This window comes from Eumetopias jubatus, unplaced genomic scaffold (assembly GCF_037043125.1).
Source record: "Eumetopias jubatus isolate StellerSeaLion01/CBP00866 unplaced genomic scaffold, mEumJub1_p1.0 scaffold_15, whole genome shotgun sequence".
Lineage (NCBI taxonomy): Eukaryota > Metazoa > Chordata > Mammalia > Carnivora > Otariidae > Eumetopias > Eumetopias jubatus.
In genome coordinates this window covers 1,202,898-1,229,779 of record NW_028274821.1, presented here as the reverse complement: position 1 = coordinate 1,229,779, position 26,882 = coordinate 1,202,898, and the positions used below count along the sequence as shown (strand labels likewise).

The window sequence follows — 26,882 nt, the reverse complement described above, 5'->3', positions numbered from 1 at the left end:
TGATTTTGACAATGTCTTTGTTTTTAGAAACACATACCCAAGAGCTCAGGGATAGAGGCATCGCACCCACAACTTCCACTCAAGGGCGTGTGTAGGGAGTCTGGGTGAAGGACAGCCGCAAACTCCTCAAACCCCTCTCACAATCTGTTCAAGTTTGAAGTTATGCAAAACAAACAAACAAAACCCAAAAAGGAAAGGCAAGGAAAGAGAAAATCAAAGAAAGGGAAACCCTGTGACCGACCACCAGCCCTGCCCCGCACAGCCACCACAGCCAAGGGTTAGCTGCAGCACTCCCATGGCCTCAGCAGGGAGCTGGCCTCAGGCTTACGCACCCCTTCTTGCTGCCCTATGTCCCCGTCCGCAGCAAACTAACCTGCTCTCCTTGGATTTGCATATCACTGGCCTTGAGAGTGAAGGACCAGTCTCTCCCAAGAGATAAGGCCAGCCCACATTCAAAAACACCTGCCATGGATGCCAGCAAGTCTGTCAGGGTCCCGTGGACATAGGGCCGACCGCCTGGGCACCATGTCTCCCGCTCGCAGCCCCCTCCCCATCCCCCGCACCTCCCCCTCTAAGACCCTCCCCGCTTGGCCTGGATGGGGACGGTGGCCTTCCAGACATTAGTCCACCCTCTTCGCCAGTTGCTGGCTTTCTGAATAAAGCGACCTCTCTTTTCCCACTATCACTTGTCTCTCGAGTGTTGATTTTTGAGAGGCGAGCCGCCGAACCTGAGTTCAGAACCGGTTCTGTCCAGGAACAGTCATCTGCTGGGCACCCACAGGGCCTTACCACCTCCCCTCCCAGGACCTAGGTCCGACCCCAGGGCCTCAGGGGCACACATCAACCCTGACCCCTCCTCCTGGCCCTTCCAAGCACCACCCCCTCCAAACTGTGAGGCCTCGACTCAGCCCACACCCATGACCTGCGGTCGTACCATGGAGCCAGTGCGTCTGTCACCTGCCTGTCCCCAAGCCCAAAATGCAGAAGGCAGAACAGACTCTCTTAGTGGAAGTGGACCAGCCTGCTTACAGGTGGCCCCCGAGCCCCCGGGGACTGGTCCTATGAACCGCAGTCCCTCACCTCTTCCTGACTTCGTCTCCTCAACCAGCTCTACCTCCACAGGACCTGAAACCGTGAGAGGCTCTCCATGCAAGAAACCCCAGGTGTGTGCCCATCTCCACAGCCAAGCAAGTCACCTGCCTCCCACCAGAGTGCTAGAGCCCCTCGTGACATGGCCAGTCACATTTACTAACCGTCCCAAGTTCTAAAATGAGTCTATTTTCTATAAACAACCATAAAGATTGCCTTAAAAATGGGGACCAGGACAATCCTGAAATCTGGAAGACTTTACAAAGGCCTGGGGTGATGGCCAAGGAGTGGCCACAAGGACAAGGAGAGAGACCAGGTGAGGAGGGCAGCCTTGGGGACGGCAGGAGGCATCCTCTCTCCAGGTGGGCGGACGGTCAGCTGTCCACTGGGGTAAAGGCCACACACCAATTCAAACTTGGAAGAGAGAAATACAATCAACTAAATTTATTCTTGCTAATTTGATCTTAGAGCATCGAAAATCTTCATCGCTAATCTTTGGCTATATATATATATATTTACTGATAAAAACAGGTCCATAAATAAATTTTCCATTCGAGGAAAACAGAAGATTCGAAACAAAGATCTAGTCTCTCCCATGAACCAATCCTCAATCGCTCATGCCAACCTCAGTTTAGAGAAGGAGAAGCTTCTACATGAGTCACTGACATTAAAGCCTGTGATGAATTTAAGAAACATCAGGAAATGAACACTCGACTAAAGCTCTGTCCCGTCCTCAGCCCAGGGTGAGAAACAGGGGAGTCGGGGGCCAGGGAGGAGGGCCACACAGGGCTGGACCCCCAGGCTCTGATGCCAGGCTCAGAGGCCGCCACGTGGGAAGGGTCCAAAGGCACGCGGCACCTGCTTACCAGAAACACCCTGGGAGGGCCTGGGAGACCGTCTCCACCCCTAGGAAGCAGGGCTGCCTGGAGAAGGAGAAGGGTGGTGGCTTCTAGGATGATGGAGACCCATCAGGAGAACACACAGGCCAGCCCGACAGGGCCCCAGCCAGTGACAACGAAGCACCAGATTGAGTGATGGCAGGAGTGGCCTAGGGGCCCCTGAAGATGGCAGAAGCTGTGAGTCCATGGAAGTCTAAGGAGGAATGGAGTGTTTACACAAACAGCCTCCCACGAAACATGTCCTAGCTACACAGAGGACAGAGCAGCCCCACTGGAAAAGCCTGCAGACACCTGCCCCGCCTCACGGTCAGGGTGCAGGCACACAGCCCATGCGAGACCACAGCAACAAAGGGGCAGCCGCACCTTCCAGCGTTTGGCAGAAAAACCAACAGGACTTTACCTCCAAACACAGAGGATCTTAAATGGACCCTGAAGTTAGACAGAAATAGGCATGATGTTGATTGATTCTGATGACTACATTGTGTTTATCAGAAAATGCCCTTGTTTGTTCAAAAACCACACTCCAGTATGTGGGTTAAAAAAAGGCTCTATTTTGCCCACCCCCATCACCTCCTGCTCTGCAACCACCAGTTTCTTCTCCGTATTAGGAGTCTGTGTGTGTGGTGAACACTGATAATGCACACGACTGTTGAGTCAATATGTTGTACGCCTGAAATTAATATAACGTATATTAATTATACTTCAATCAAAAAAATTAAACTCTTACACAAAAAAGCTCTTTGTACCGTACTTGCAACTTTTTCCTAAGTTGGAAATTGGTTCAAAAAAACCCTCAAAAAACTAATGAACCTAGTTCAGATATACATGCCAACACGAATTAACTCCCAACACCAACAGCGTCCACACAGGCATTCGGGGCCCGTCCGCTGAGGGCATGCCAGCATGCAGGCCCAGATCCGGGTTTTTGATCCCTCTCCAAGGGGCTGGAGCCGGACCCCTGGAGAAGGCAGGGTCCAGAGCGAAGCAGGCATCTTGTGGTGCCAGAAAGCAAGAATGTGCTGGGGGAACAGAGGACACAAGAGCCCACTGAACGAGCCCCCGAGGCCTGAGCTGGAACAATCTGAGCAACCAAATAAACAAGGATACATGAGGTTATAACCCTAGGAATGAAACAGATAACCACAAGTCCGTACTGATCTACACATGATTAAAAGAGCTACTACATTTGCCCTACAGAACTCCAAATAACACATAATATAACACGCACAGCCTTCAACATCTCTAATATTCAAGGGAGAAAGCCTGTTTAAAATCAGTATGATATTTACATACAGTACACAAATACAGCCATCCCATAAACATGCCACACAGGATCAATTCTGATGCACACTGCATTTCATCACACGAACACGGGATGGGGACAGCTCCTCATTTCACATGCACAGCATCTGCGGGCACCGGCCCACCTACCGTAGGACGCAGCACAGCACCGTGAGGTGGGTGGGCACGCTGGCCGGGTTGAGCATGGCGGGCGTGTCTGACCTCATACAGGCCAGGAAGGCCCTCATCCTGCGGTTCTTGTCTTCCACCGCCTTCCCCAGCCACAGCCGTTTCAAGTTGGGGCAGGTCCACTCCCTGAAGGCAAGCGCTTCCACCAGCTCCGGCGTCTGTGGAGACTTCCCCTTGTAAGCTGCCCACTCTTTAATGATCACAGGCGGAACTGGAGGAGGGAAGAGCAGAGGAGAACCATTTACGCCCAGCTCAGCCACTGGAAGCCGAAACACACCCAACCTTCCAACAATTACAGTCTGCAGGTGCCACCGCTCACACGTCAACGCACTCTCTCACAAGCAGGCCACCGGCCACCAGTCCTCGGCTCTAGAACGTTCTGTCCCCTATGCACTTTCTCGTGGCTCAATCAGATTTCCATTCAGGCCACTGGTAAGTTTCTCCTCAATCAAATCATGACTTGATTTACCCATACAACTAAGATGTATAAATCAAGGATGTTGGAAAAAATTTTATTAAGTCTCTTATGTTTTAATATTAACAACTGGTAAAATTTACAGAAGTATGTGATTATCACGGAAATCCAAAGGAAATCCAATTTAGATGGCTAATCTTTTTCCATAGATACTTTCACGATCAGATTTGAGAAATAATCCGCACTTGGTGCCACTTCGCTGGACGGTCCCCTTTTAAACTGTGTTTTTAAAGATTAGTAAGAATAAGTGCCCTGCAGTGAGACCCTAAAAGCCCAGTAAGGCAACAAACTGAGGCAAGATTCAGTGTTTTGAAATCCCAGGTGATGCCAGCACACGGTAATTCTATTCAGGAAGACTGAAGACACCGCATAATAAAATTCCCCATTTCACCTCCAAAAAGGCAAGAAGGTCTAAGCTGATCTAATCCGAAACCAGGCCTCTTCCCCATAGTGGTCTTACCACTATTCGAGTCCGTTAATTCTTAAAGCACAAACAAGCACCTCTTTCCCCACACGTTCGAATCCAGGAAGAGGAAAGTGTGACAGGGCAGTCACGCTGAAGCCACGGCACACCACAGGGACTGCGTCCAGTGTGCCCTCGCTGTGCTGAGGGGACAGGCCGATGCTGGGCTCTGGGTGTGCACTTCCTAGGCAACGAAAGCTCACCTGGGCCCATGACTGCTGGAGCAGAAGTGGGAACCAAGAAGCAGCCAGCGCGACCCACCGAGAACCAGATGGCATCAGGACTCCACTGTCCTCCTCCACAAGGCCCTTCTACCCAAACGACAGCATCCCAGATGGGCTCACTTTCCCGAAAGTACTGCCCAAGGCAGACGGGAGACTGAAGGCCCAAACTCTGGTAGAATGAGCGATCAGCTCCACCCGGTCCTGCCTGCACAGGGTCCTGGAGAATATGGGCAGCCAGACACCTGGACACTCAGGGCGTCAGCAACAGGACAGCCAGCTCCGCACACCCAGCCCCAGACAAGGCAGGGAAAGGTGCGCCGCCGCGGAACCCTGGGACTCCCACCCCAGGAGCAGGCTGCTGGAGCAGGGTGCAGGTCAAGATAGCTCCCCAAAACTGTCTTCTTACAAAAAAGTTACTGTTTTGTCACTGGAAAATCCCTTCCATTCACATTTGAGTATCTTAACATTTAAATACTAAGGAAAAATCTAAAACGTGTAAAATACTTAAAGTCCATTAAGCGCAGATACACATGTATACATAAATACATGCATCTTTGTACTCATCCATATTTTGAGACACGCACCCACGCAGTCCCTGTCCTCGGACTCACAATCTAGCCCCACACCGGCCAAGCCTTGGCACATGCGGCATGCACACCGGGCGGCTGTCACCACCACAAGGCCCCCTCAGCCCAACTAGTATCAGAGGCTGGCAGTCGTCAGCCCCCGATAAACAGGACAAGGTTGGTCACAAAACAAGCCCTTAACCAGCAGGCTGCTGTGTGTCTACTGGTTAATCCACAATGTTCATTTCCCTGCCAAAAAAAGCAAAAACACACAAATCTATTTTGTAACATATTCATTTTGGTGGCAAAGGTTTTAAAGGCACTGATTAGATTTTATCTCTGTAGGATTAGCTAATCTAGGTTCTTTCACTTTCTCCCCACCACATGCGCACACACGCTCACCCGTGCACGCACACCCACACGAGGTGGCTGCCCGGTGCCAGGTCTCGGATCTGAGCCCTCTCTGGAAGGCGTCTCCACTAAGTCCATCTGCACCTCTGTCCCCACTGCTCTCTAATACCTGCCACGGTCATTCTCCTTCATTGTGTCCTGCTTTCATCTAGAAACAGGTTTGGGCAGCACACTCTTGTTCTCGAGGTCCAGGCCCCACATGGAGGGGGGGTGGGGGGCATGGAGGCAGCCTCTCACGCCGCCTGTCCCCACTTCCCCCGGGGCTCCCCAGACAGCTGTGCACACAGCTTCCAGCGGGCAGAGGCCGCCGGGGACACACTCTGCACCCACCAGGAGTGAGGAGGGGCAGGGCTGCGCTCCCTGTGAAGGACGGGTCCCATGTAGTCACTTCCTCTTGTCGTTCTAAGTATTTTTGTTGCCTAACTGCACTACTCATGAACAGCTCGAATCTAATTTAGGAAATGCAAGTGAAGGAACACAAAACTTTGCTCCGAGAGCAAAGCTGCTCCTGACTTGCTTTATCTTTAACATGTGTGTATCTGCTTCTGGAAGTCTTTTCACATACCATCACTTAATAGTGGTGGAGCCTATGGGCAGTCACCTCATAGGTATTTACTGAGCACCTTCTATGTACCAGGCAGGGGTGGGGAGCTGGGGAGGCAGGGGAGGCTCAGGGGCCACCCCCCCCCCATGCCATGCGAGACCCAGGGTGTCCTTAAACCCTGAGGCCCAGCCCTGGGACCAGGTACCACAGAAAGGGGCCAAGGACTCACCCTAAAACAACCTTGAGAAGGAAACACAGGCACCTCCTGCCTGTTATGTGGTTATAGGCTACATTGTGTGAGGTTGACCACAGTTAACTCATTAAAGCCTAGTGCTGATAAAGATCCCGGGGACACGGGCGCCTGGGTGGCTCAGCTGGTTAAACGACTGCCTTCGGCTCAGGTCACGATCCTGGAGTCCCGGGATCGAGTCCTGCATCGGGCTCCCTGCTGAGCGTGGAGTCTGCTGCTCCCTCTGACCCTACCCCCTCCTGGGCTCTCTTTCACTCTCTCTCTCTCAAATAAATAAATAAAATCTTAAAAAAAAAAAAAAAAGGATCCCAGGAACGGCAGTTTCCAGGGTGACGTGCGGCCGTCCCTATGTGCACGTCCACGTCCATGCGCCCGCCCAGGACAGAGGGCTCAGGCTCTATGACTCCACTCGCAGGGACACTCAGAAGCAGAGGAGCTAACAGCACAATCTCTGGGCTCCTGTGTCTGCAAAAAGCACTGGTTACGTGGGGATCATACATGGGGAAGCCGGGGTATTACGGGCCCCGAGCACACACGTCTGGCACTCAGACAACAGCACTGTGATAGATAAGCATGGCCGTGACGACCCCATGTTGTATAAGACATGACCTCATGCCCAGAAACCCTGCCGTGACGCCATCAGCAAACATTCACCTCAGCTTTTCCACCGACAGAAAAACCCTTTCAGGCAGAATTGAAAACACTGAACAGGAGACTGTCTTCCTTCCCTCATGCTCAAGCGACATTTACATCGGCAAAAACAACTCCGGGGTGTTGGTTTTCTGTACTACTAGAGGCTACGTTTATAATGCACCTTCTTTACAGGAAGTACCTCTTCAAAATACAATCTGGGACCTACTACACTGTTACACTTGAGCTGTTGGCGAGAACCCAGCACTTCCCTCAGACGGCAGGCACGGCCACATGGAAACCCAGGGCAGCCAGCTACCTTGCAAATCTGTTCTAACGCTGTCCCAGGCCAGGAATAATGAGAATGTTTCATTTCGTAAGCCAATTCCAAGAGAAGATGCAGACAAGCCGCTCCCACAGCCCTGGCCAACTGGGCCTGCAGACTGCAGGCCGGCGTGTGTGCGCACATAGGGAGGAAGACCGTTACACCTGCTGAGCCTCGTGAGGTGCAGAAAAACAACAAAACCACACAAATAAGTAAAAACAAATCTGGTTCTTTTGCATCTATGCAGAAACAGAACACTGCGCACAATGGCAGCTGTACCTGCCTTCTCACAGGAGTGGACACATGAGGGGTGGGGCCCAGCTGGCTGTCCACTCCCTGGTGCGAACACGTGCGCGTGCCCTCTAGGACTTGCGGTGGTGCGAGGCCCCCCAGGCCGCAGAGCGCGGTGCTCCCGATGCACCCGCGACTACGCCTGCTTCACTGTCCCTGTGCACGCCGCTCCCGGTGTGTCAGACCCCAGGAGGGCAGGGACCCACGACAAACACGGCTCTGAAGGAGAGCCACGACTCTGCCACATGGAGCCACCTGCCCATGCAGCTGCCCCTCGGGCTCAGCTGCTCACAGGTCGCTGAGGAAAAGGCAGTGGCTAATGCTACTCCTGGAAAGCTCTGTAGAGTAAAGAAACTCAGATAAATATAAACAGCCTTCACAAAATCACAGGGGAAACGTGTATGATAACCAAATTGCACACGTATTAAAACAACGCACTAATATTGGTCATATTGTTCTGTTCTATAATATAATCCACAGTGAACCAACTTAATTTTACTCCTTTTTAATCAGCAGAACCAATTACTTGGCACAAACAAAATTTCTAAAGCAAAAGCAAACTGCACCACGAAGAAATCCAGGTTCCCTTCAGCTTTTCCTATTTAGAAAGTGGAGACTTTCACCTCTTGTGTCTGTACCTTATGTCCCTTCACTTTCTAGAAGCCTGTTTCTCTTACTTAATTTTGAGGTCCTGGGGAGTCCTGAAGAAAACAGAGGCCAGTTTTCCAAAGGGAACAATAATTTGAAAATGTGCCCATCACTGGGCTTTACTTCCTGGATTTTTATCTCTTCCACCGTGGCCAAGGAGTCTTGTTACCCTGCAGTCTTTTTAGAACCAGACCCCCTTTCTTCCTGCCCCTCCTGACTGCCCTGGCAGGGTGAGGGGTCAGGGACAGCTGTCCCCCCAGGGGGCAGCAAGCCTGGAGCCACCAGCAGGGCGGGAGCTTCATGCTCCAAGCCTCCAGCCGGGCAAATGTCCCCAGGCCCCACCCAAGAGCCAGCAACCATAAAGGCAGATCCCAGCAACTGCCACTGTCCCTATACAGAACATGGGGCAAATCGCTTGTGCCAGGTCTGCGGTCTTCCACGTGGCCCACTGGAGACGCCTGGAGCCCCCCTGCCGGTGACTTTGAACAGCTGTCGTAATAAATGAGCTTCTGATGAATTTCCAAACAGCAAACAATGGAACCCAGGGATGGACACACAGAAAATAAACTGCCAGCATGTAATTCAGTATGACTTTCACAGGCCAGAGTTTTTAAGGATCTGAGGGTGGATATCCCGCTTTAACCATATGACTTTAAAAAATGAAACTTGCTAAAATCACACGAGCACTAGAGTACTTGTTACAGATTATGAAATGCTTTATCCTGTGTCTTGATCAAGAGACTACATTTCCGGGGTGCCTGGGTGGCTCAGTTAGGTGTCTGACTCTTGATCTTGGCTCAGGTCTTGGTCTCAGGGTCATGATGAGTTCAGGCCCGGCAACAAGCTCCATGCTGGGCATGGAGCCTACTTAAAAAAGATAGAGAGAGAGAGACACTGCATTTCCAAATGGATACATGTCTTAAATGTGGTGAGAGTTCAGTATTTTTAAACAACCCTTTAGACTTCAAGTGCCCTCTGACTGGTTCTCTCTGACAACAAAGCCCTCCTGGGGGAGCCCCCAGGTGTCACAGCGAGCACGTTGAACCAACGTCACACTGACACCATGCTGGACCCAGAGCCTCCTCACCTGCTACAGACGGCGGGCTCACGTGGGACCCGTGGAGTGGACGGCGGGGCCAGCAGGCAGCTGAGAAACAAACCTGCCTCAAAGACCTCATGGTGCACGGTCAGTGCTTTATGAATCTCCTGCAAAGTATCACTGACTTCATTTCATCCACAGATGGTCTAAGAGTGGCCACGGGTAAATCACAGTTTCAACAGACTCAACTTTCAAACCTTATCGACCGGGAACGCCTAAGCAGCATCGCCAACCTCACCTCATCCACAGCCCCAAGAGCTTCCTCCCTAAGAACACCGAAATGCGCAATCACTTATGACATGTTTCAGGCGGGAAACCCACAGCAGGGGCATCACCACATCCGCGTTGAGTTAGCTGAGATCTGAGCGGGCTTCAGGGAGCAGTCCTCAGGGAACAATCGTAATGCACTGTTAATGAGAGGTTAAGGTCATCACGGTCCTCTCTCACACAAGGTTTGCTCTGAGTAAGCTGCCAGCGTTGAGGCTCAACGCTCACAAAAGCTCCTAAAGACAAAACTCTTCCCTGTGAAGAGCTGGTGCTCCAGTTAGCACGATAATCAGCAAATAAGAGCATGCATTACTGACCTAAGAACCTTTTCTAAGGCTGTTTTCCCCTCATTAAGACAACCAATGCATGAAACAAATTCGACTGTTATCAGGTCCCCAAAAAAACCAAACAGACCTAGGTTCTAAAGCCACTCATTACAGGGCTAACAACGGTCTCCTAACCTGTAAACTCAGAGGTCAAATGGACACATCTTTCCACCGAGAGGTTCACCGTTATCTGTAACCCACACGAGTCACACTTTCCCAGGTGCCACTGACATCCCAGGGCTGGTCCCCAGCTCCTTTCGCAGTGCCTCAGTTCAGCTGCCTGTCCCTACCCAGCCCACCCTCCTGGACAGAAAATGTCCCACCCTTCCCCACCCTTCAGTGGTTTCCCCGTGACTGACAGAGAAGTGAGAACCCACTTTCTTTCGTCGCCTGAACAGAAAAACTACAATGCGCTCAGCACCGACCTCCCCCAGAAACTCAGCAGGGGGCACCTGGGAGGCGCATTCGGTTAGGTGTCTGACTCTTGGTTTTGGCTCAGCTCATGATCTCAGGGTCGTGAGACGGGAGCCCGCGTCGGGCTCCATGCTCGGTGCAGAGTCTGCTCAAGATTCTCCCTCTCCCTCTGCCCCCCTTCCCCAGATCTCTCTCTCTTTCAAAACAAGTAAATAAATCTTTAAAAAAAATACATACATATAAAAGAAACTCAGCCAGTCCACGCAGCCCCATGCACAAGAGCTTTAGAGCTCCCAGAGCTCACCTGTACCGCTCCTCCTTCCTCCACTGTCCTGTCCGTAACCCCCCACCTGTCCTCTCCCCACAAGTGCCAAGCCCCAACCGCGTGGTGCGCGTGCACGCCCAGCCCCACGGCACAGTGCACCGCTCTCTCCCTTATGACCAGAGGGTGCTGCTTTGTGCACTGAGCGCTGCCCCGTGCCTCCTGCATCCCCTACTGCCTGCTCAGGGGCCAGCCAGACACCTGCACCGCCCAGGTATGGAACAAGCAACAAGGGGGTGAGCATGCTGCATGGCACAGGGCTGTACCGCACACCTGCAGCAGGGCAGAGACTCACTCTTACTTCCTGCCGTCCCGGGCACCCGCAGCTCACCTGTGACACAGAGCTCCTTAGATGGGAGGAGCGCACCTGCCCACCACTGAGGGTGCACACAGAGCACAGCAGCCCACCCGGACTGCTCTACAAAGCTGTGGGCGCTGCAGAGGGGACCCATCCTGGAAAACTCCCAGGAGCGTGCTAAATAAAGAAAACTATTTCTGGAACATGACCAAATGAGAAAGAGAACAGCTTTCACCACGAAAGCCAAAATGGTGCCCCAGAGCTGAGGACACAGCAGGAAGTGGGACTGCCCAGCACTCTGCAGCACCTAGCAGTCCAGGCCAAGGCAGAATCAAGGGGCCACGGCCTTGGAAGGGAGGTCGCGGCTGCAGGGCCTGGGCCAGCTGGTGCAGAAGACTTGCCAACCCTGTGCAAAGTAAGAAAGATGATGTGTCCACCAGGAACGTCCCAGCATGGCAGAGTCCACTGACAACACTCAGTATTTCCCGCGGGGCCTCGAGCCCCAGGCAGATGCATCAGCTACAGGCGGCTACAGAGCTCAGTGGCCACCCTCAAGTCAGGGCATGGAGGCACTTCATTTTAAGGCTTACTGAACCACACTGCAGCATAGTAATCAGAAACAGAAAACATCAGCACCTATGGAACAAGCTTTTAGAATTGCTAGAATCTCTCCAGTTCAGAGTCCAAAGGTAAGACCGTCACGTGCGTCCCTGAGCACAGCTCAGCTGCGGCATGCTACCAGGCCTGCTCTGACCCGCTGCACACACAGGGGATCTGTCCCTAAACAGTCTTAGTTGAAGGGATGCTCTGGTCATCTATAATGTCCACGGTTCAGGATATTCTTATTTTAGACTGTATGTTTTGGGAAACTTTTCTGTATTTCCTAATAAATATACAGTGACTTTTACATCTCCTATATTAGTACATAAAATAACCTAAAACAGAAAGACACGGTTCTCCCCAAATATTACGCTGGCCCGTTGGAAGATGGAAAATGCATGCTCTGACCTCAGCTTTTGACAACCTGTCAAACAGCACCTTCCGTCTTTCCACTCCCCCTCCACCCCAGGGTCGATCAGCTGGAGTCCTCGAGGAGGACAGTGACCAGGGCCCTGTCTGCTGCAGGCTGTGCGCAGGCACACGACACCCGCACAGAAGCAGCCACACACAGTGAGGGCCTCCCCAGAAACACAGACCCTGTGCGCAGACGCGCTCGCGGATACCGGAGCAGACGCCACTGTTGCCCTGCCTGGGACGCGCTTGCCACAGGAGAGGGTGCCCGTCCGGACTATTTCCAGATCAACATCCAGTTTAAAGTGCACACGTTTTACCAAATACACAGCATGACTGGAACGTTACTGAGGAAAACAGCCCATGGCTGGTCCTCCTGCCCTAAGGAGCCCATGAGGCCCACCATCTTGTGTGGCGACACTCGGGGCAGACTCAGTCACGATCCTCTAAGGCTTTGGAAAATGCACAAGAGGTTACGAGGTACTGAGGAAAACAAACAATGGATTTCACAGTACATACATTCTGGTGGAAGTCTGTTCTTTCTAAAAGCAAGTCTCTCAGTTTTCTTTCTGCTTTCTGCCAAGCTAAACAGCACTCCGTAAACATACTGGCGAACTGGCCTATAGAGCAGGGCGGCGGGAGGCAGGTCTTTGCTGGCTTCATCTTCAATAGAAACAGCAATTTTGATTTCACCCTTTGCATGGAAGAAAGCAGAATAATATTGCACATTTTTCATGTTGAATTTACAACAAACTCACAGAAATACACTGCATTATCTCCAGTTAACGACATTGCAATTCTATTCCAAATCAATTGCTTAACCACTTGCGTGCAGTGGGGTGTTAGGGAGAGTTCATTTAGTGGGTGTCAAAACATATGCTCAAAGAGTCAAAATAAAATCTACATGGTTTCATCTTTAACCTGGAACCAAGAGCATAAGGAAACCACATAGACGACCCCGAAATCTTTGAAACAATCTGGACAGATAAGAGCAGACAACAAATAGAATAGAAAATGCTGAGAACTTGCAAATTTTACTTATGAGTCAAGATGGTCATATGTAATGAAATTCATAATTTTTAATGACCTATGTGAAATCCAAGAAATGAGTATCCTGAAAATAAAATGGTCAAATTGTCTTTACCAAGCTCTTCCATAAAACATTAGCCATGTGCGTACATGGTCTCCCAAAGAGCACACCCTGCAGCGTCCCTCATTCTGCACGATTTCAGCATGTGCCAGGACTCGGGAGGCGTGCCTCCTGATTGAGGGGCACGCGCAGCCGCGGGGCAGCCCTCAAAGGAAGGCCCACTCCGCTCACATCCCGCGGCCAACACGGCACGAGACAAGGGGCTGGGCATCCGCACCTGAGGTGGTGGCAAGACCTCTGTGGCCCCGTCTCCGACATTTCTATGGCATCAAGGTACATCTCAAGAGATTTTGCAGGGAACTTTATTTAGGAATGTTCATGACATAAGAGTATACATATGACCTTCAATGTCTTAAATTTATCACTACCTACTCTTTCAATAATTCCGTGGCCTTTGCTCTTTCTTCACATAGATTTATGTGAGAGAGAGTGCAGTGGGCACTCTCTCCGGGTCCCTGGCTTGGCCGGCTGCCTGCGTGAGTGTGAAGTCTCGCCTCACTGAAGACATGTCGGCCTGACAATTTAATACCAGAGCCATGTAGCTCACAGCAAACAGCATGCCTGACACTCTTAAGCTTTCCCTGACATACAGAAAAATGGTAGGTGGCATTTTAAAATGTGAAGAGATAATCATTTACTTTTCTCAACCACAGTCACTTTATCAATATCTGCCCTTGAGATGAGGGAGTGGTGGAGGATGACAGGCCATCTGCCACTCAGCCTGCCCCCGAGTAGACCACAGCGGGCAGGGCAGAAGCACAGGGGTCCAGGACCTCACAACCCCCACAACCCCACGGGGAAAGGGTGCAATCTCCCCCAAACCTAGGTTCCTTTAAACTCGGGAAATCCTTCTCCCGCGAAAGGAACTTTCCACTTACCCTTACAACATGCGTTGCCCCTGAAAAATAAAATGTTTACCTCACAACCGTAATCTGAAAAGTGATACCATACGTTCAGACCCAGATCACAGAGTGCATGACACCTGGAGGCGACTGCGGTTTAAACATAAAACTCTGGGTGCCCTTGGACTGACACGAGGGAGCGATGCTCGGGTTAGCCAGCTAACGGTCGCAGTCCAGCTCGGGGTGCTGTGGGGCAGGGGGGCTTGTGCACTTACTGACCCCACCTTACAAACCACAGATGGATTGCAGAAAACAGGGAGAAAAATGTCTGATTATCTGTGGGGGTACAGACACTGATGAAAACATGTTAAAAATACATGATGGCAATAAACCCATCCACATGAGAAATCTGGTCACCGAGGTTACATGTTAAATCGTGGGTCTAGGGCCATAAACAACAGAAAGACTACAAGTCACTGAGAAAATTTAAATGGACACATAGATCCATTGGAGACACCAAGATTCAAAAACAATGCCACACTGGATGTCTACTGAAGCATACATTTGGTAAGACACTAATAAAGTGAAATTCTGATACTGTGTAAACACAAAAATCACATTTTCTGACTGTTAGCATGTCACACAGTCCTGTGTTCGATTTTCTGCTGAAGGGCTATAAGAGCTGCACTCGACAAGTCCGAGGACGCGGAGCGCTGTCTGCCACTCCACAGGGGCGCTCTAGGACAGATGACAGAGAAGACAGGCAGTGCACGGGACAGCTAATTAAACCTCACACTATGGTATAAACATGGTACAGGAAATTTTAAAATTAGAAATGAAAATAAAATCACAAGTCAGAAAAATAACATGATGTGCCATTAATTACAAATCTCAAAACTATTTCCTATCAAACCGAAGGGGAAAATAACCCTTTCCCACGTTCTTCTCTTAATGCGTTGACAGGTACGCATTTTTGCCTTTCCTCTCAACATTTAGGAATGGGGAAATGCACTCCGTTTCAGGTGCCTGGTCAGACAGAAAACGGCCACCCGTACCTTCGTCAGGACGTGGAAGATGTAGGGGTACATCAGCCCCTTCTTGTGCCGGTGCTCTGCCACTCTCAGTACCTCGGGCGCCACCGGGGGCAAGGGCGGTGTGGTGATGTCCATGTGGTTGCGGGTGGGCATGGACAGGAGGCACGGGATCGGCTGCACAGTGCCCATCTGGCTCCCCTTTCCTTCAGCGAGCTGGCTGCCCGAGGAGGCAGTGGATGAGCCTTCCGTCTGCAGAGCCACGGGCAACAGGGGAGAACGGGTCAGGTCGTGTTTCCACTCCTTTCACTGTGTGTCTCGTGCAGAGGATCCCTCACCAAAGAGAGGGAGTGGGAGTGGCCCCCCGAGCCTGGGTGGGGGTGGGTGACCCCGCCACACTATTCCCAGGGGACCCTGAGGGTGGGAGTAGCCTTCTGTGCTTGCTGACCCCCGGGCAGCCACCGTGTCCCCCTGCTCACTGTGTGGAAACGGGAGGGGACGCTCAGAAACACTGTGCCACTGCCCAGGAACTCGCAGCACCGTGGCTCACACCCACTCCTCACCACCACAGCTGGCATTCAGAGGACAGAGACCCAAACCCAGGTATTCTCTCTGGTCATCGTGACGCCCCAAATTAAGTATACACAGGGAGCTGCTTACTAAAAATTAAAGCAAAAAACAAGCTAATTCCATTAGAACTGATGAATCAGATCCCTATATAATGACATAGAAATATGAACGTAGGATAGCATTAAGTGAAAAATACCCACCCTGTAACAACCAATCGCCAAAACATAGAACGTGCACAAGCTGCAGAGGGAAGAGTGGACCCCATGTGGGGCCCTGGGATGGAAAGCTGCAGGAAGCGGGCTGGGGAAAGGGAAGTCTGCAGAGGGACACCCTTCACTTTCTCTTTATGAATTTAGCAAAGTCCAAAGTGTTTACTGAGATCAATTATTATTTGCATAACAGTTTTATTCTTTCTCATGATAAATGCTGGAAATAATAATTGCTTATTGCTTGATTTCGTGTCAATCTAAGGAATATACATCTCTCGGGCGCCTGGGTGGCTCAGTTGGTTAAGCGACTGCCTTCGGCTCAGGTCATGATCCTGGGGTCCCAGGATCGAGTCCCGCATCGGGCTCCCTGCTCAGCGGGGAGTCTGCTTCTCCCTCTGACCCTCTTCCCTCTCGTGCTCTCTCTCTCTCATTCTCTCTCTCTCAAATAAATAAATAAAATCTTTAAAAAAAAAAAAGGAATATACATTTCTCTGTTTTGAAACAAAACATATCCTTTATAGTGGCATGTACTTAAGTGCTTAATTTTATCCTTTAAAACACAAAGTACCAAAACTGGTTTTAAAAAAAACTCAAGGATAATCCGCATTTTCTATACTCTCCATTCACAGAATATAGACACAAGCAGCTGAAAATTTGGAAGCTGCTTTGCAAATAACAGGCAACCACAAAGCATTTCTGTTGCTTATTCACAGGATAACCCTTCAACAGCGAGAGTACTCCAGAGCCTTACATGAATTTCCGACATGGTGTCACCTTGTATACAAACAAGCCCTCTTCCAGCTAGAGATGTGGCACATCCTAAGGGACCACATGTGGGGACAGGAGTGGTTCTGCAGCAGAAAGCTATTGCTAGGGATCACTAGTAACAGGGAGAGGCAGATAAAAGGGGGAATGGAATGAACTTTACTTTCATTTTTAAAGTGTACATTCGAAGTGATTCCTCATTCAATCCCCACAAAACCCTGCAGGAGATGAGGGCTCTGCAAGGCTCTAAGTCCTGACAAGAGTGTGTACCAGCGGATGGGAGGCTTTCCAGTACACCCTGCCCAGCCTGTGGAAGACATGAGCTGTCGCCTTCCCCTCCCCCGCACTGACGTCCGGGACCCCCTCCCCACACTGATGTCTGGGACCCCTCTTCCCCCATACTGACGTCCGGGACCCCCTCCCCCGCACTGACGTCTGGGACCCCCTCTCCTGCAATGACATCTGGGACCCATCCTCCAGCCAATGTCCTTGACACGCCCCCGCCAGTATGTGACTCCCTTCCCCTCCCATCCCCAAAGTGTGTGACACCCCCTTGCCTTCCCACCCTCCCTGCCACCTGCCAGTGTCTATTACAACATGTCTTAAAAAAACAGCACTTTGCTTCAAACCAATCCCTAACATCAATGCTCTAAAGAGTCAAGATCTGAAGGAATAAAAGCCGAACTACTACCTTTGTTTGGTCTCCTGGGTCTCCCCGTGCTTGCGGCTCTGAGTGGCTTCCCGTCTTCTCCCAGCCAATTTTGTTCCCACTGATATGGCTGAACAGAAACAAAAGGAACACGGTTACTGATTAGCGTCTGCTTCCCATCACACCAGCCACGACAAGACGGCCCGCACCGAGCCCACAGACGCAGTTCTACGGACCTTGCCTCCCCCAACAAGCCCCCACCAGAGAGAGCCCTGCACGGGAACACTTTCCGCTTGCTCAGTCGGGCAGTGACACCACTCTAGAAAACATGGAGCACCGAACCAAAGAGGACCAGGGACAACCAGAGAGGGGACCGATGGAGGGGGCTCAGCCGTCGTGGAGAAACAGGGTAAAACAATCCCACTGAGGTGACAGCGGTCAGGCAGGGGAGGATTACACGTCATGTGGGTCAAGTGTCACTCATAATTCCTACAGACATGTCAGCTATGAGGCGCTGAGAGACCGTACGCAGGGCCCTCGGCCTGTTCTTAGAGAGGCTGCAGGAGCACAGGCGAGGGAGACTCATCAGGGAAGCCAGAGGTGGGTTCAGAGAACAGACGGACAGCACAGTCTTATTTGGGGAATGGCTTCAAGCGACAAAGCAGTAACCAGGGCCGTGGAAAAGGATGGGGAAGAGCGTGGAGGGGCTCAGAGGCCAGAATGAGGCATGTCAGTCAGCAACTTGAAAACACTGCAGGTTGTGACCCATTAACAGCTCAGGACAACAATTCAGTGGGCTTAACCAGCATTTTTAAAAGGTTTTATTTATTTGAGAGAGAGCAAGCGAGAGAGAACACGAGCAGGGGGAGGGGCAGAGGGAGAAACAGGCTCCCCACTGAGCAGGGAGCCTGATGCAGGGCTCCATCCCAGGACCCTGGGATCGTGACCTGAGCTGAAGGCAGACGCTTCACCGACTAAGCCACCCAGTCACCCCTAACCAGCATTTTTTTCGAGCATTTTAAAATGGAACAGAATGCAATAAATGTGGGACATATGACATTATTTCATACATTTTTTCACTTGTTATTATAGACCACAACACAAAAGAAAGTTTACTGTGGTCCGGAGGCAAACTCGTGAAAAGCGCTACCGTGGAGGAAGCTGGGAATCTGGAGGTGCCTGAGGCACAGCCCCGCAGACAGGAGCCTTCCGTGGTCATCCCTCCCCATGCCAAAACCCGCTTCTAAAACCAATGCTGGCCACAAGGCCTGCCAGGGAAGAGTGCTTTTACTGGACTTGACTTTCTAACAGACCCACAGGACAGATGGAGATTTGTTAAGACCCATTTATTCTCCTGGGATGCCTGGGCAGCTCAGTTGACTAAGAGTCTAACTTCTGATTTCGGGTCAGGTCATGACCTCAGGGTCCTGGCATCAAACCCCGCATCGGCTCTGCAGTCAGCAGGGAGTCAGCGAGGAGTCTGCTTGTCCCTCTGCCACACCCCCACCCACCAGCTCATGAGTGTGTTCTCTCTCTCAAGCAAATAAATAAATCTTTAAAAAAAAAAAAAGACCCACGAATTTTCCTATCTTCCAACTGACTTCATTTTAGTTGTTACCAAAACAAAAGAGAACAAAAGAATGCAAAAAGGAGAGATGAGGAGCAGGCTGCCCATCGTAAACCAAGGGTCGTGCCCCACACTGTGTGTCTCAGAGCCCGTTCGGCTCCTCAGTCCCAGCCACGGGACGGGGCAGCTGCACAGCTGCCTGGTGTCCAGGTTCCTGGTCATCAGCAAGGACGCAGAAAGCACTGCTCTGTCCAGGTCCGCTCCTCCACTGTGCCCCCTCAGCCCACAGCTTTGCCAAACCAGAAGGAGCCCTACTGATGAGCTGCGGCACCACAGGACGTGGAAGTACTCTGAGAGCATAATGATCATTCTGTTTAAACTCAAGACAAAAGCAGCCATGGTGGAGGGGAGGCTGCAGCAGGGCTCAGGATGTGAGCCCACAGACCTGACACCTGAGTGGGAGACAGAGAGGACAGCCCCACCACACACATCGAGCATCGAGCGCACATTCCAAGCACTGGGAAGCAAAGGTTGACAGCACTGAAGTGTCTAGAACACGGCACAAACAGAGCTGCCTACGTACTTTTTCACTAAGAAGTCAGTGACCTTTGTTTACTGAAACTTTGGAACAAATTACTTAAATGCTTACAAGTTTGTTTGTTTTTTTTTTTCAAAGATTTTATTTTCTGACAGAGAGAGACACAGCAAGAGAGGGAACACAAGCAGGGGGAGAGGGAGAAGCAGGCTTCCCACTGAGCAGGGAGCCTGATGTGGGGCTCGATCCCAGGACCCTGGGATCATGACCCGAGCCGAAGGCAGACGCTTAACGACTGAGCCACCCAAGCGCCCAAATGCTTACAAGTTTTATAAAGAGATATAACATTCATTAATTACTATTTTAAACAATTAGGTATAACATACCTGTAAAAAAAAAACCGCATGAGTTATAAGTGAACAGCTTAATGGGTGGCCACAATTTGAGCACACGTGTGGGCAGCCAAACTGAGACAGGGCTGACGCACCAGGCGGCCCCTCCTTGCCCTGCTCCAGACCTCCTCCCCAAGGACATTGGCTGCTTTACTTCTAACAGCAAACACAGCCTTCCCTGGGCTTCGAGCACCACAGAAATGGAACGGTGCAACTGTGCACTTCCTGTGGCCCGCGGTTTGGGCTCAGCCATCTTCCTGCCCACCATGCTGGTTCAGCCTCCCTGCTGGATGTGTTCCAGGGAGAGCACGCCACCATCAGGGCTATAGTCCAGCCCGCAAGACATCCCAGGAGCTCCCACCCTTGACACACTGGGTCTCCTGTGACGCCCACCTCAGCCCTTCTCGGGATGTGGTGACCCCAACATGGTCTGGTCTGCATTTCCCTGATGACGAAGGAGATCAGCACCTCTCCACGTATGACATCTTCTCTTGGGGCTGCCTGTACAAATAATCCACGTGCTTTCTCCATTGCAGAAAACATGCAAAATGTTCTTCTTACAGACTTCTAGAAAGTCCTCTGTTCTGGATACAAGTCCTTGGTGAGGCAGAGGGATCTCACACTCTGGTGGACTTCCAGCCCCTTTCTTCATCACAGACAGGTTCTTATTTGTGATGCCTCATCTTGCAGGCCTTGGCAGGCACGTCACCTCAGTGCAGGGTTCCCTATCCACCCATCTCTGCTATTCTCACAGCCGTGTCGCTCATGGCACGCGTCACATTGGCACTGAATTACTGTCCATCTCCATCACTCAATCATACATTCCATGAAGATAAGCGCTCACAGCCACTGCCAAGCTGGAGCCCAGTGGCTAAAGGAACGAATCATGTAACTGCAGCCTAAAGGTATAAGGTGAAGACAACAGCATAAACCTGACTTCTCCATGCAACGCAAAGCTCAACATGGGGACTCGTTATACATGCAGCCCTGTAAGCACGTGAACCTCATGAGATGGGCCCCAGGGCAGCGAGCACCCAAGCAGAGTGGTTACCAAATTAACAATAATGTCATAAATCTAGATGACCTCACAGTCTCCTAATAATCATACTATAAAACCTGAAATTCTGCCTGAAAAGTATCTTGACAATAGCCAGTTTCTCTAAAGTCCTGAACATCTCACTAGGATGACTATGTCACTTTACAACTTGAAACAAGCTATTGATATATGACAGATGCCTTGCCTTGAAGAACACACAGTTGGGTTTCACTCCCCACAACTCCTCAGAATGGCACCCTGTCACTGGCCATGCCCTGGAGAGACCTGCTGGGCCCCACACAGGCCACAGGAAGCCTGCATGCTCATGCCAAATCCTGCTGACAGGAGTCAGGCTCAGGGAGAAGGGACCCATGCATGGCAGAGGGGCTGTACGCAAGCCATCAACATACCCAGAACGGTGGCGAGGACGAAGGCCAGCACCACACCACTGGGCTCTGTGGGCCTCACTTTGTGGGTGGACATTTGGGGCCATCCTGCACCAAAGCTTGCGGGAGACAGCACAGCACCCTTCCCACTGGGTTCCCTCCTACACTCAGGTCTAGTCGGCGGGATGGGGGTTCTGGGGTGCGTGTGCACCATGGGTGAGGGCAGCTGGCCCACCACACTGACTTCTCACTCGTGCCCCCACTGCACGGGAGCAGGCTGCCCTGATGGGGGCACTGACCACAAGCTGACTTGTCAACAGCAAAGAAACGGCAAAGGCAAATGAAACCAGATGGGAAACAACAAAACAGGAGAGAAAAGTAAAAGATCCAATCTCCAGTAGAAGTATCCAGTGTGCACAGAAGTCACAGATGGCCTGCAACAAGCGCAAGTAGTACATTTTCTCATCTGTGTGCTCCCCAGCTTGCGGTAGGAGGAGGCTGGATGCCCACCTGTCCCTGCCGCAGACCTGCAGAGCTCTGAGGCCCGTAGCCAGGGGCTCCCACCGCAGAGCAGAGGGCACGACTCTGGGACAGGGGAGCTGGGAGCTGGACCCACGACACTGCAGCAGGTGCACTCTCCTTAGGCTCCGATTTAAGCTCATGTCACACGCTCAGGCTTCCTCACAAGAAACTGGGAACAGAGGAGGTGGTGGTCCAATTCCCACGCAGCAGCCAGATGGGGATGGCGTCCGTGTGCGCCTCTCGCGCATTTGCCAGGACTCCTCACACCTCTCCGCCCACGAGGGAGGGCGCTGACACCTAACAGAGGCAGACGAGCTCCACACAAAATGCCCACCTGGGTCTTTGCACAGCCAGGACACATGCAGACACCCTCCTGCGATGGCACAGAGGATTATTAAATCTTACTGACATATAAAAGTACCTCAGAATTATTTCTACAAGGAGACAGAAGGTTTGTTACCCTCTAAAGCCACTGAGTGTCTGGCACAACACAGAGCGCAGGGCTCTGGAAGGAAGAACCCACAGCCGTGTTCAGCCTGTCCGGGGCCAGGAGCCACCGGGCTGGGGAAGACGTGGTTCTCTCTGTGAACCACCCATGTCTTTGGGAAAGAAGACTGAAAGGACACAGGGAAAGCCCAACAGCACTACCGTTTCATGGCAAAAGCACATTCCCTGGGCCACCAGGTTCTTCGGTGTCTCACTGACATGGACACGGTGCTCTGATACCACAGGGACACTGTCTATCGCTTACTGAGCTCACGCACTAGCTGATTCAGTCCACAAACAACCCAGACGCTTCCCATCCACTCCCAGTGCAGCATGAACCGCCACGGGACGCCGGGGCCTGAGTCCCCACACTGGTGCACAGGCCCTCAGGCACCGACGGGGGCCTTCCACAGCCCAATCCGGTCCCACGGGGTCCATAGCGGGTCTACACCCGACAGATGCTGCTTGGACCTGGTACCCGCACCCACGTGCACAGGAACACGAAACAGCAATCCACACAACCAACCCCACAAAGCATATAAATTACATTCACATTCTCTCCCAACGGACTTTCCAACGTCCATTTAAAAGCGTCAGTGATGACAGCCAAATACAGAGCCAACATGTGGTGCAAGCACACACATTCAGGCACACAGGTATGCACACACCCTTACGTAAGCACACTGCGTGTACAGCAGCCTCCGAGGCCCCGGGACTCCTGGGCCAGCAGGGACGCAGACCGGGCTCATGAGGATCCGTGAGAGCCACAGCCCCGGACTCCCACCCCAGCTCCAGGGCCAAGATGCCGCTGAGGTATTCAAGCAGGCGGGAATAGTGGCAGGCCTACCAAGCATGGCCGGCATCTCACTCACACTCACTCACACACACCGAGCATGCCCAGCATCTCTCTCTCTGTCTCTCTCACTCACACTCACACACCAAGCATGCCCGACATCTCACTCACACTCACACACACAAACCGAGCATGCCCAGTATCTCACTCACACTCACACAGACACACCAAGCATGCCTGGCACCACACACACACACACACACACACACACACACACACACACACACCGAGCATGCCCGGCATCTCTCTCACACACTCACTCACACACACACCGAGCATGCCTGACATCTTACACACACACACACACACACACACACTCTCTCTCTCACACACCGAGCATGCCCAGCATCTCTCTTTCACACACTCACACACGCACACACACCAAGCATGCCCGACATCTTACACACACACACACACCCCGAGCATGCCCGGCATCTCTCTCTCACACACTCACACTCACACACCAAGCATGCCCAGCATCACACACACACACACACACACACACACACACGCACGCACACGGAGCATGCCCGGCACCTCTCACTCACACACACACCGAGCATGCCCAGCATCTCTCTCACACACACACACACACACACACACACACACACACACACACACACACACACACACACACCCGAGCATGCCCGGCATCTCTCTCTCACACACACACACCAAGCATGCCTGGCATCACACACATGAACTTGAGTGGCAGGCAGGAGGCAAATTCCTGCCTCCGGACGCCCGAGACTCCCTCTACCGTGAGCACACGCTCGTAGGTCCCCCACTTTCCCTGCTGTCCACATTCAGGGCACACAGCACAACTCACGTTCACGTTCGTGCAGGGAACACGCCAGGAGAGCCAAAATCTTGCATCTACTGAACTTTATCTTTAAAAGTATGTGTTTGACAATTTTATGTTTCACAAAAATGTACTTTGTTATGTTTTAACATTCCTTTTTTTTTTTTTAAAGGGAGAGTGAACATCCTTTTATGCTTCCTGACCATCTGTGTTTCTTCTGTGAACTGCATGTTTATGTTCTTTGCTACTTAAAATACTTGTCTTTGTCATTTGTAGGATGCTTTGAGGGAGAGGAGAGGTCAATTCACTTTCATTCAGTAATGGTCCTGTCACCTATCAGCACCATCCTTTAAAAACATGCCACCAACACAGGCCACGCCAGCCTGACGCCGCGCCTGGCCTGTGCTACCTGCCACCATGCTCACAGAGCACAGCAAGCGCTTGGGTGGTGCCTGGCTAAATGCACTTCCTTCCCCCAAAACCATCCTGAGGGCAGCTGCAGGTCCAGAGCTCCCCACTCAGATCCAAACCAAAGGTAAAGCAGGTCACAACTTCCTGCTCCAGCTGAGTTTCTGAGCCAGTAGGGTGACACCCTGTCCTGCGCACAGCAAGTATACACACACGGCACACTCAGCAGGCCCCAGGTCCTGCTCTGCCTGGCGTACGGCCCCAGAGTCTCTCCCTTCCCGCCCTCCTCTCTATTTTAACATTTCTGCTGATCACGATCAATGGGGATTCAAGGACACTAAAGTGCTGATAGGCCCACAAGGCTACCCAATGTCTGGATCTGAGGCTTCACCACACTTCACATCACCCCACATGCGAGCCCACCTTCCAACAGCTCCTCCAGAGAGCACCGTGAAAGCACCAAGGCAGGGCAGAGCCAGAGAGGCAACGAGGTCTGAGCCTTTGGGAACAGGGCAGAGCTGAGGGCACATAAGAGAAGCAAGGGGCCCTCCAGCAATTACCACCCCCACAGGGTGGCTGGCCAAGCTAGGTGGGGGACCCCTGCAGGCAGCTCAGGGCCCGGGCACATGGCACACCCCCTCCTGCTTTGGGCCTTGCTCCCAGCTGTCTAGGAAAAGTGTCTCTCACTAGACCAAACATGTGCCACACAGACATCTTCAGCGTGTTGGCGCAAAGTGATTTTCAACAGAGAATACTCAGTGCCTTCGAATTCCAGAGGGGAAGAGCTTCTGGGACATGACCAGCTGTTCGCGTTTGCACATGAGCCTGGACCCCGGCCCAGAGAGTCACACTCAGTACATCTTCACTATACTCCCTTTCCAGAAGGTTAACTCAGAAGTGTAAATGCAAAGGTACAACCTTGGGATTGCAGAATTGCAATACCATGATAATCGTTTACATACAGAGTTATGCTCCATTACTCCGTGGAGCACACAGCCATGCATGGCAGTAAAGCCCTCCGTAGCTGCCGCCCAAGGTCAGCGGACACTCATGCCCACTCCACAGAGGAGGAGAGGGGACGTCCGGCCTCAGGCTCTACGCCCACCAAGCATTCACATAAGACGAGAAACCATCTCCATCGATGGAGCGCCAAGGGGCCCTGGCCATCCAGCCACGAGCCAGAGAGCAACGAGGAAGAGTAGACACAGCAGTATGGTAGGCCCTTGCTTTTCCCCATTTCTTCCCATTTGTGAATCAGATTTCTTAAAACAACGGTATTTGACAGGAGGAGCAAGACAGTGTATTTAAGACTTTCTTGATCAGATTCTAACAAACTACATATTTGAAAATTCATTTACTCAGGGACACACATTTAAAATACTCCTCTCCAGGGCGCCTGGGTGGCTCAGTCGTTAAGCGTCTGCCTTCGGCTCAGGTCATGATCCCAGGGTCCTGGGATCGAGTCCCACATCGGGCTCCCTGCTGGGTGGGAAGCCTGCTTCTCCCTCTCCCACTCCCCCTGCTTGTGTTCCCTCCCTCTCTGGCTGTGTCTCTCTCTGTCAAATAAATAAATAAAATCTTTAAAAAAAAAAAAAATACTCCTCTCCAAGTTCCAACCCGGATTGCAGCTTTCTCTGTTTCCGGTCAGATAAACAGCGTGATTTCAGGAACGGTCTACAAGCTGCTGAGCTGAGAAGTGAGTTGCTAGATTCAGTTCAGGAGAGGAGATTCAGAGTTCCCCTCGATCCAGGAGCCAAGACTGAAAGCCACCAGTGTTTAACTTAAAATGCTTTCTGGGGGTGGGAGTGGGGTCTCACAGCCCAGGGGAGAGTAAGGGTCAGCAGCACTTGACCAGATAACTTCCCCATGTCTAAGGGTCACACAAACCAATTTTCCCAAAACTCCACCCCAGCAGAGGAGTGGCCCAAGACCACATGAGGCTGGAACAGTGCAGATTTTCAGTCCGGGAAGCCCTGAGGAGGCATCTCACCTCTGCTCCTCATCTCCAAGAAGCCCCAGTCTGTGCGCAGTGATGTCCCCTTCCTACCACAAATGACAGCTCTCTCTGCACACAACTCTCGGCCGCCAGAGGATGGAAGGTGGCTTCCCGGGAGACCAAGCTACGTGATGGGCCTCACGCAGCCGATACAAGTCCAGGAAGCACCGGCTATACCACACCCACTCACTTTGCAGCTGCTCCACCACCTTCATCGTTGTCGGAAGACGACGGCGTAGAAGACCCTGGAAAGTACGCTGAGTCCACGTGGTTGGGGCTGCCGCCCGGAGCTGGGTGAATTGGGGACGACCGTTCATACAGCGGGGTATGCTTTCCTTCGTGAGGAATGTTGCTGTAGGTACTGTGCTCAGTCAGACTCTTTCCACTAGTTTCCAAAGCGAGGGCCGGCTCAGCGAGGCTGTACGGGTGTGGACCCTGGCCTGCAGCACTTGGGCTGGGCACCTGTGGAGCCTGAAACAGAGGGCAGAGGTCACGCGTGCACTCGAGGCCCGCAGGACCCGGCTCCCATCAGCACTGCCTGGTCCTGGCTACGTCTTAAACTCAAGAAACACTGGCACTTGCTTCACGTATCAGCTCAACAGCCTAAGAAATTATTTTAGCTTTTGCTAAAATCTGATGCGTGTGCAGCAACCCCCCAAGG

At 51.8% G+C, this 26,882-nt stretch overlaps 2 protein-coding genes across 3 annotated transcripts in view; both read right to left on the bottom strand.

The window, feature by feature from the left end:
- Positions 1–26,882, bottom strand: part of PTPDC1 (protein tyrosine phosphatase domain containing 1) — a gene marked incomplete in the record, with an annotated part of 669,594 nt that overhangs the window by 383,782 nt on the left and 258,930 nt on the right.
- The window catches only part of FAM120A (family with sequence similarity 120 member A), a 92,414-nt gene that overhangs the window by 21,490 nt on the left and 44,042 nt on the right, over positions 1–26,882 (bottom strand). For both annotated transcript variants that reach the window (XM_028093076.2, XM_028093077.2), the window contains exons 7-11: positions 26,412–26,692; positions 17,281–17,368; positions 15,070–15,297; positions 12,542–12,716; positions 3,420–3,669 (exon numbers count right to left, since the gene is read on the bottom strand). In XM_028093076.2, the coding sequence (XP_027948877.1) occupies positions 3,420–3,669; positions 12,542–12,716; positions 15,070–15,297; positions 17,281–17,368; positions 26,412–26,692 (1,022 nt within the window). The remainder of the gene's footprint in view (positions 1–3,419; positions 3,670–12,541; positions 12,717–15,069; positions 15,298–17,280; positions 17,369–26,411; positions 26,693–26,882) is intronic.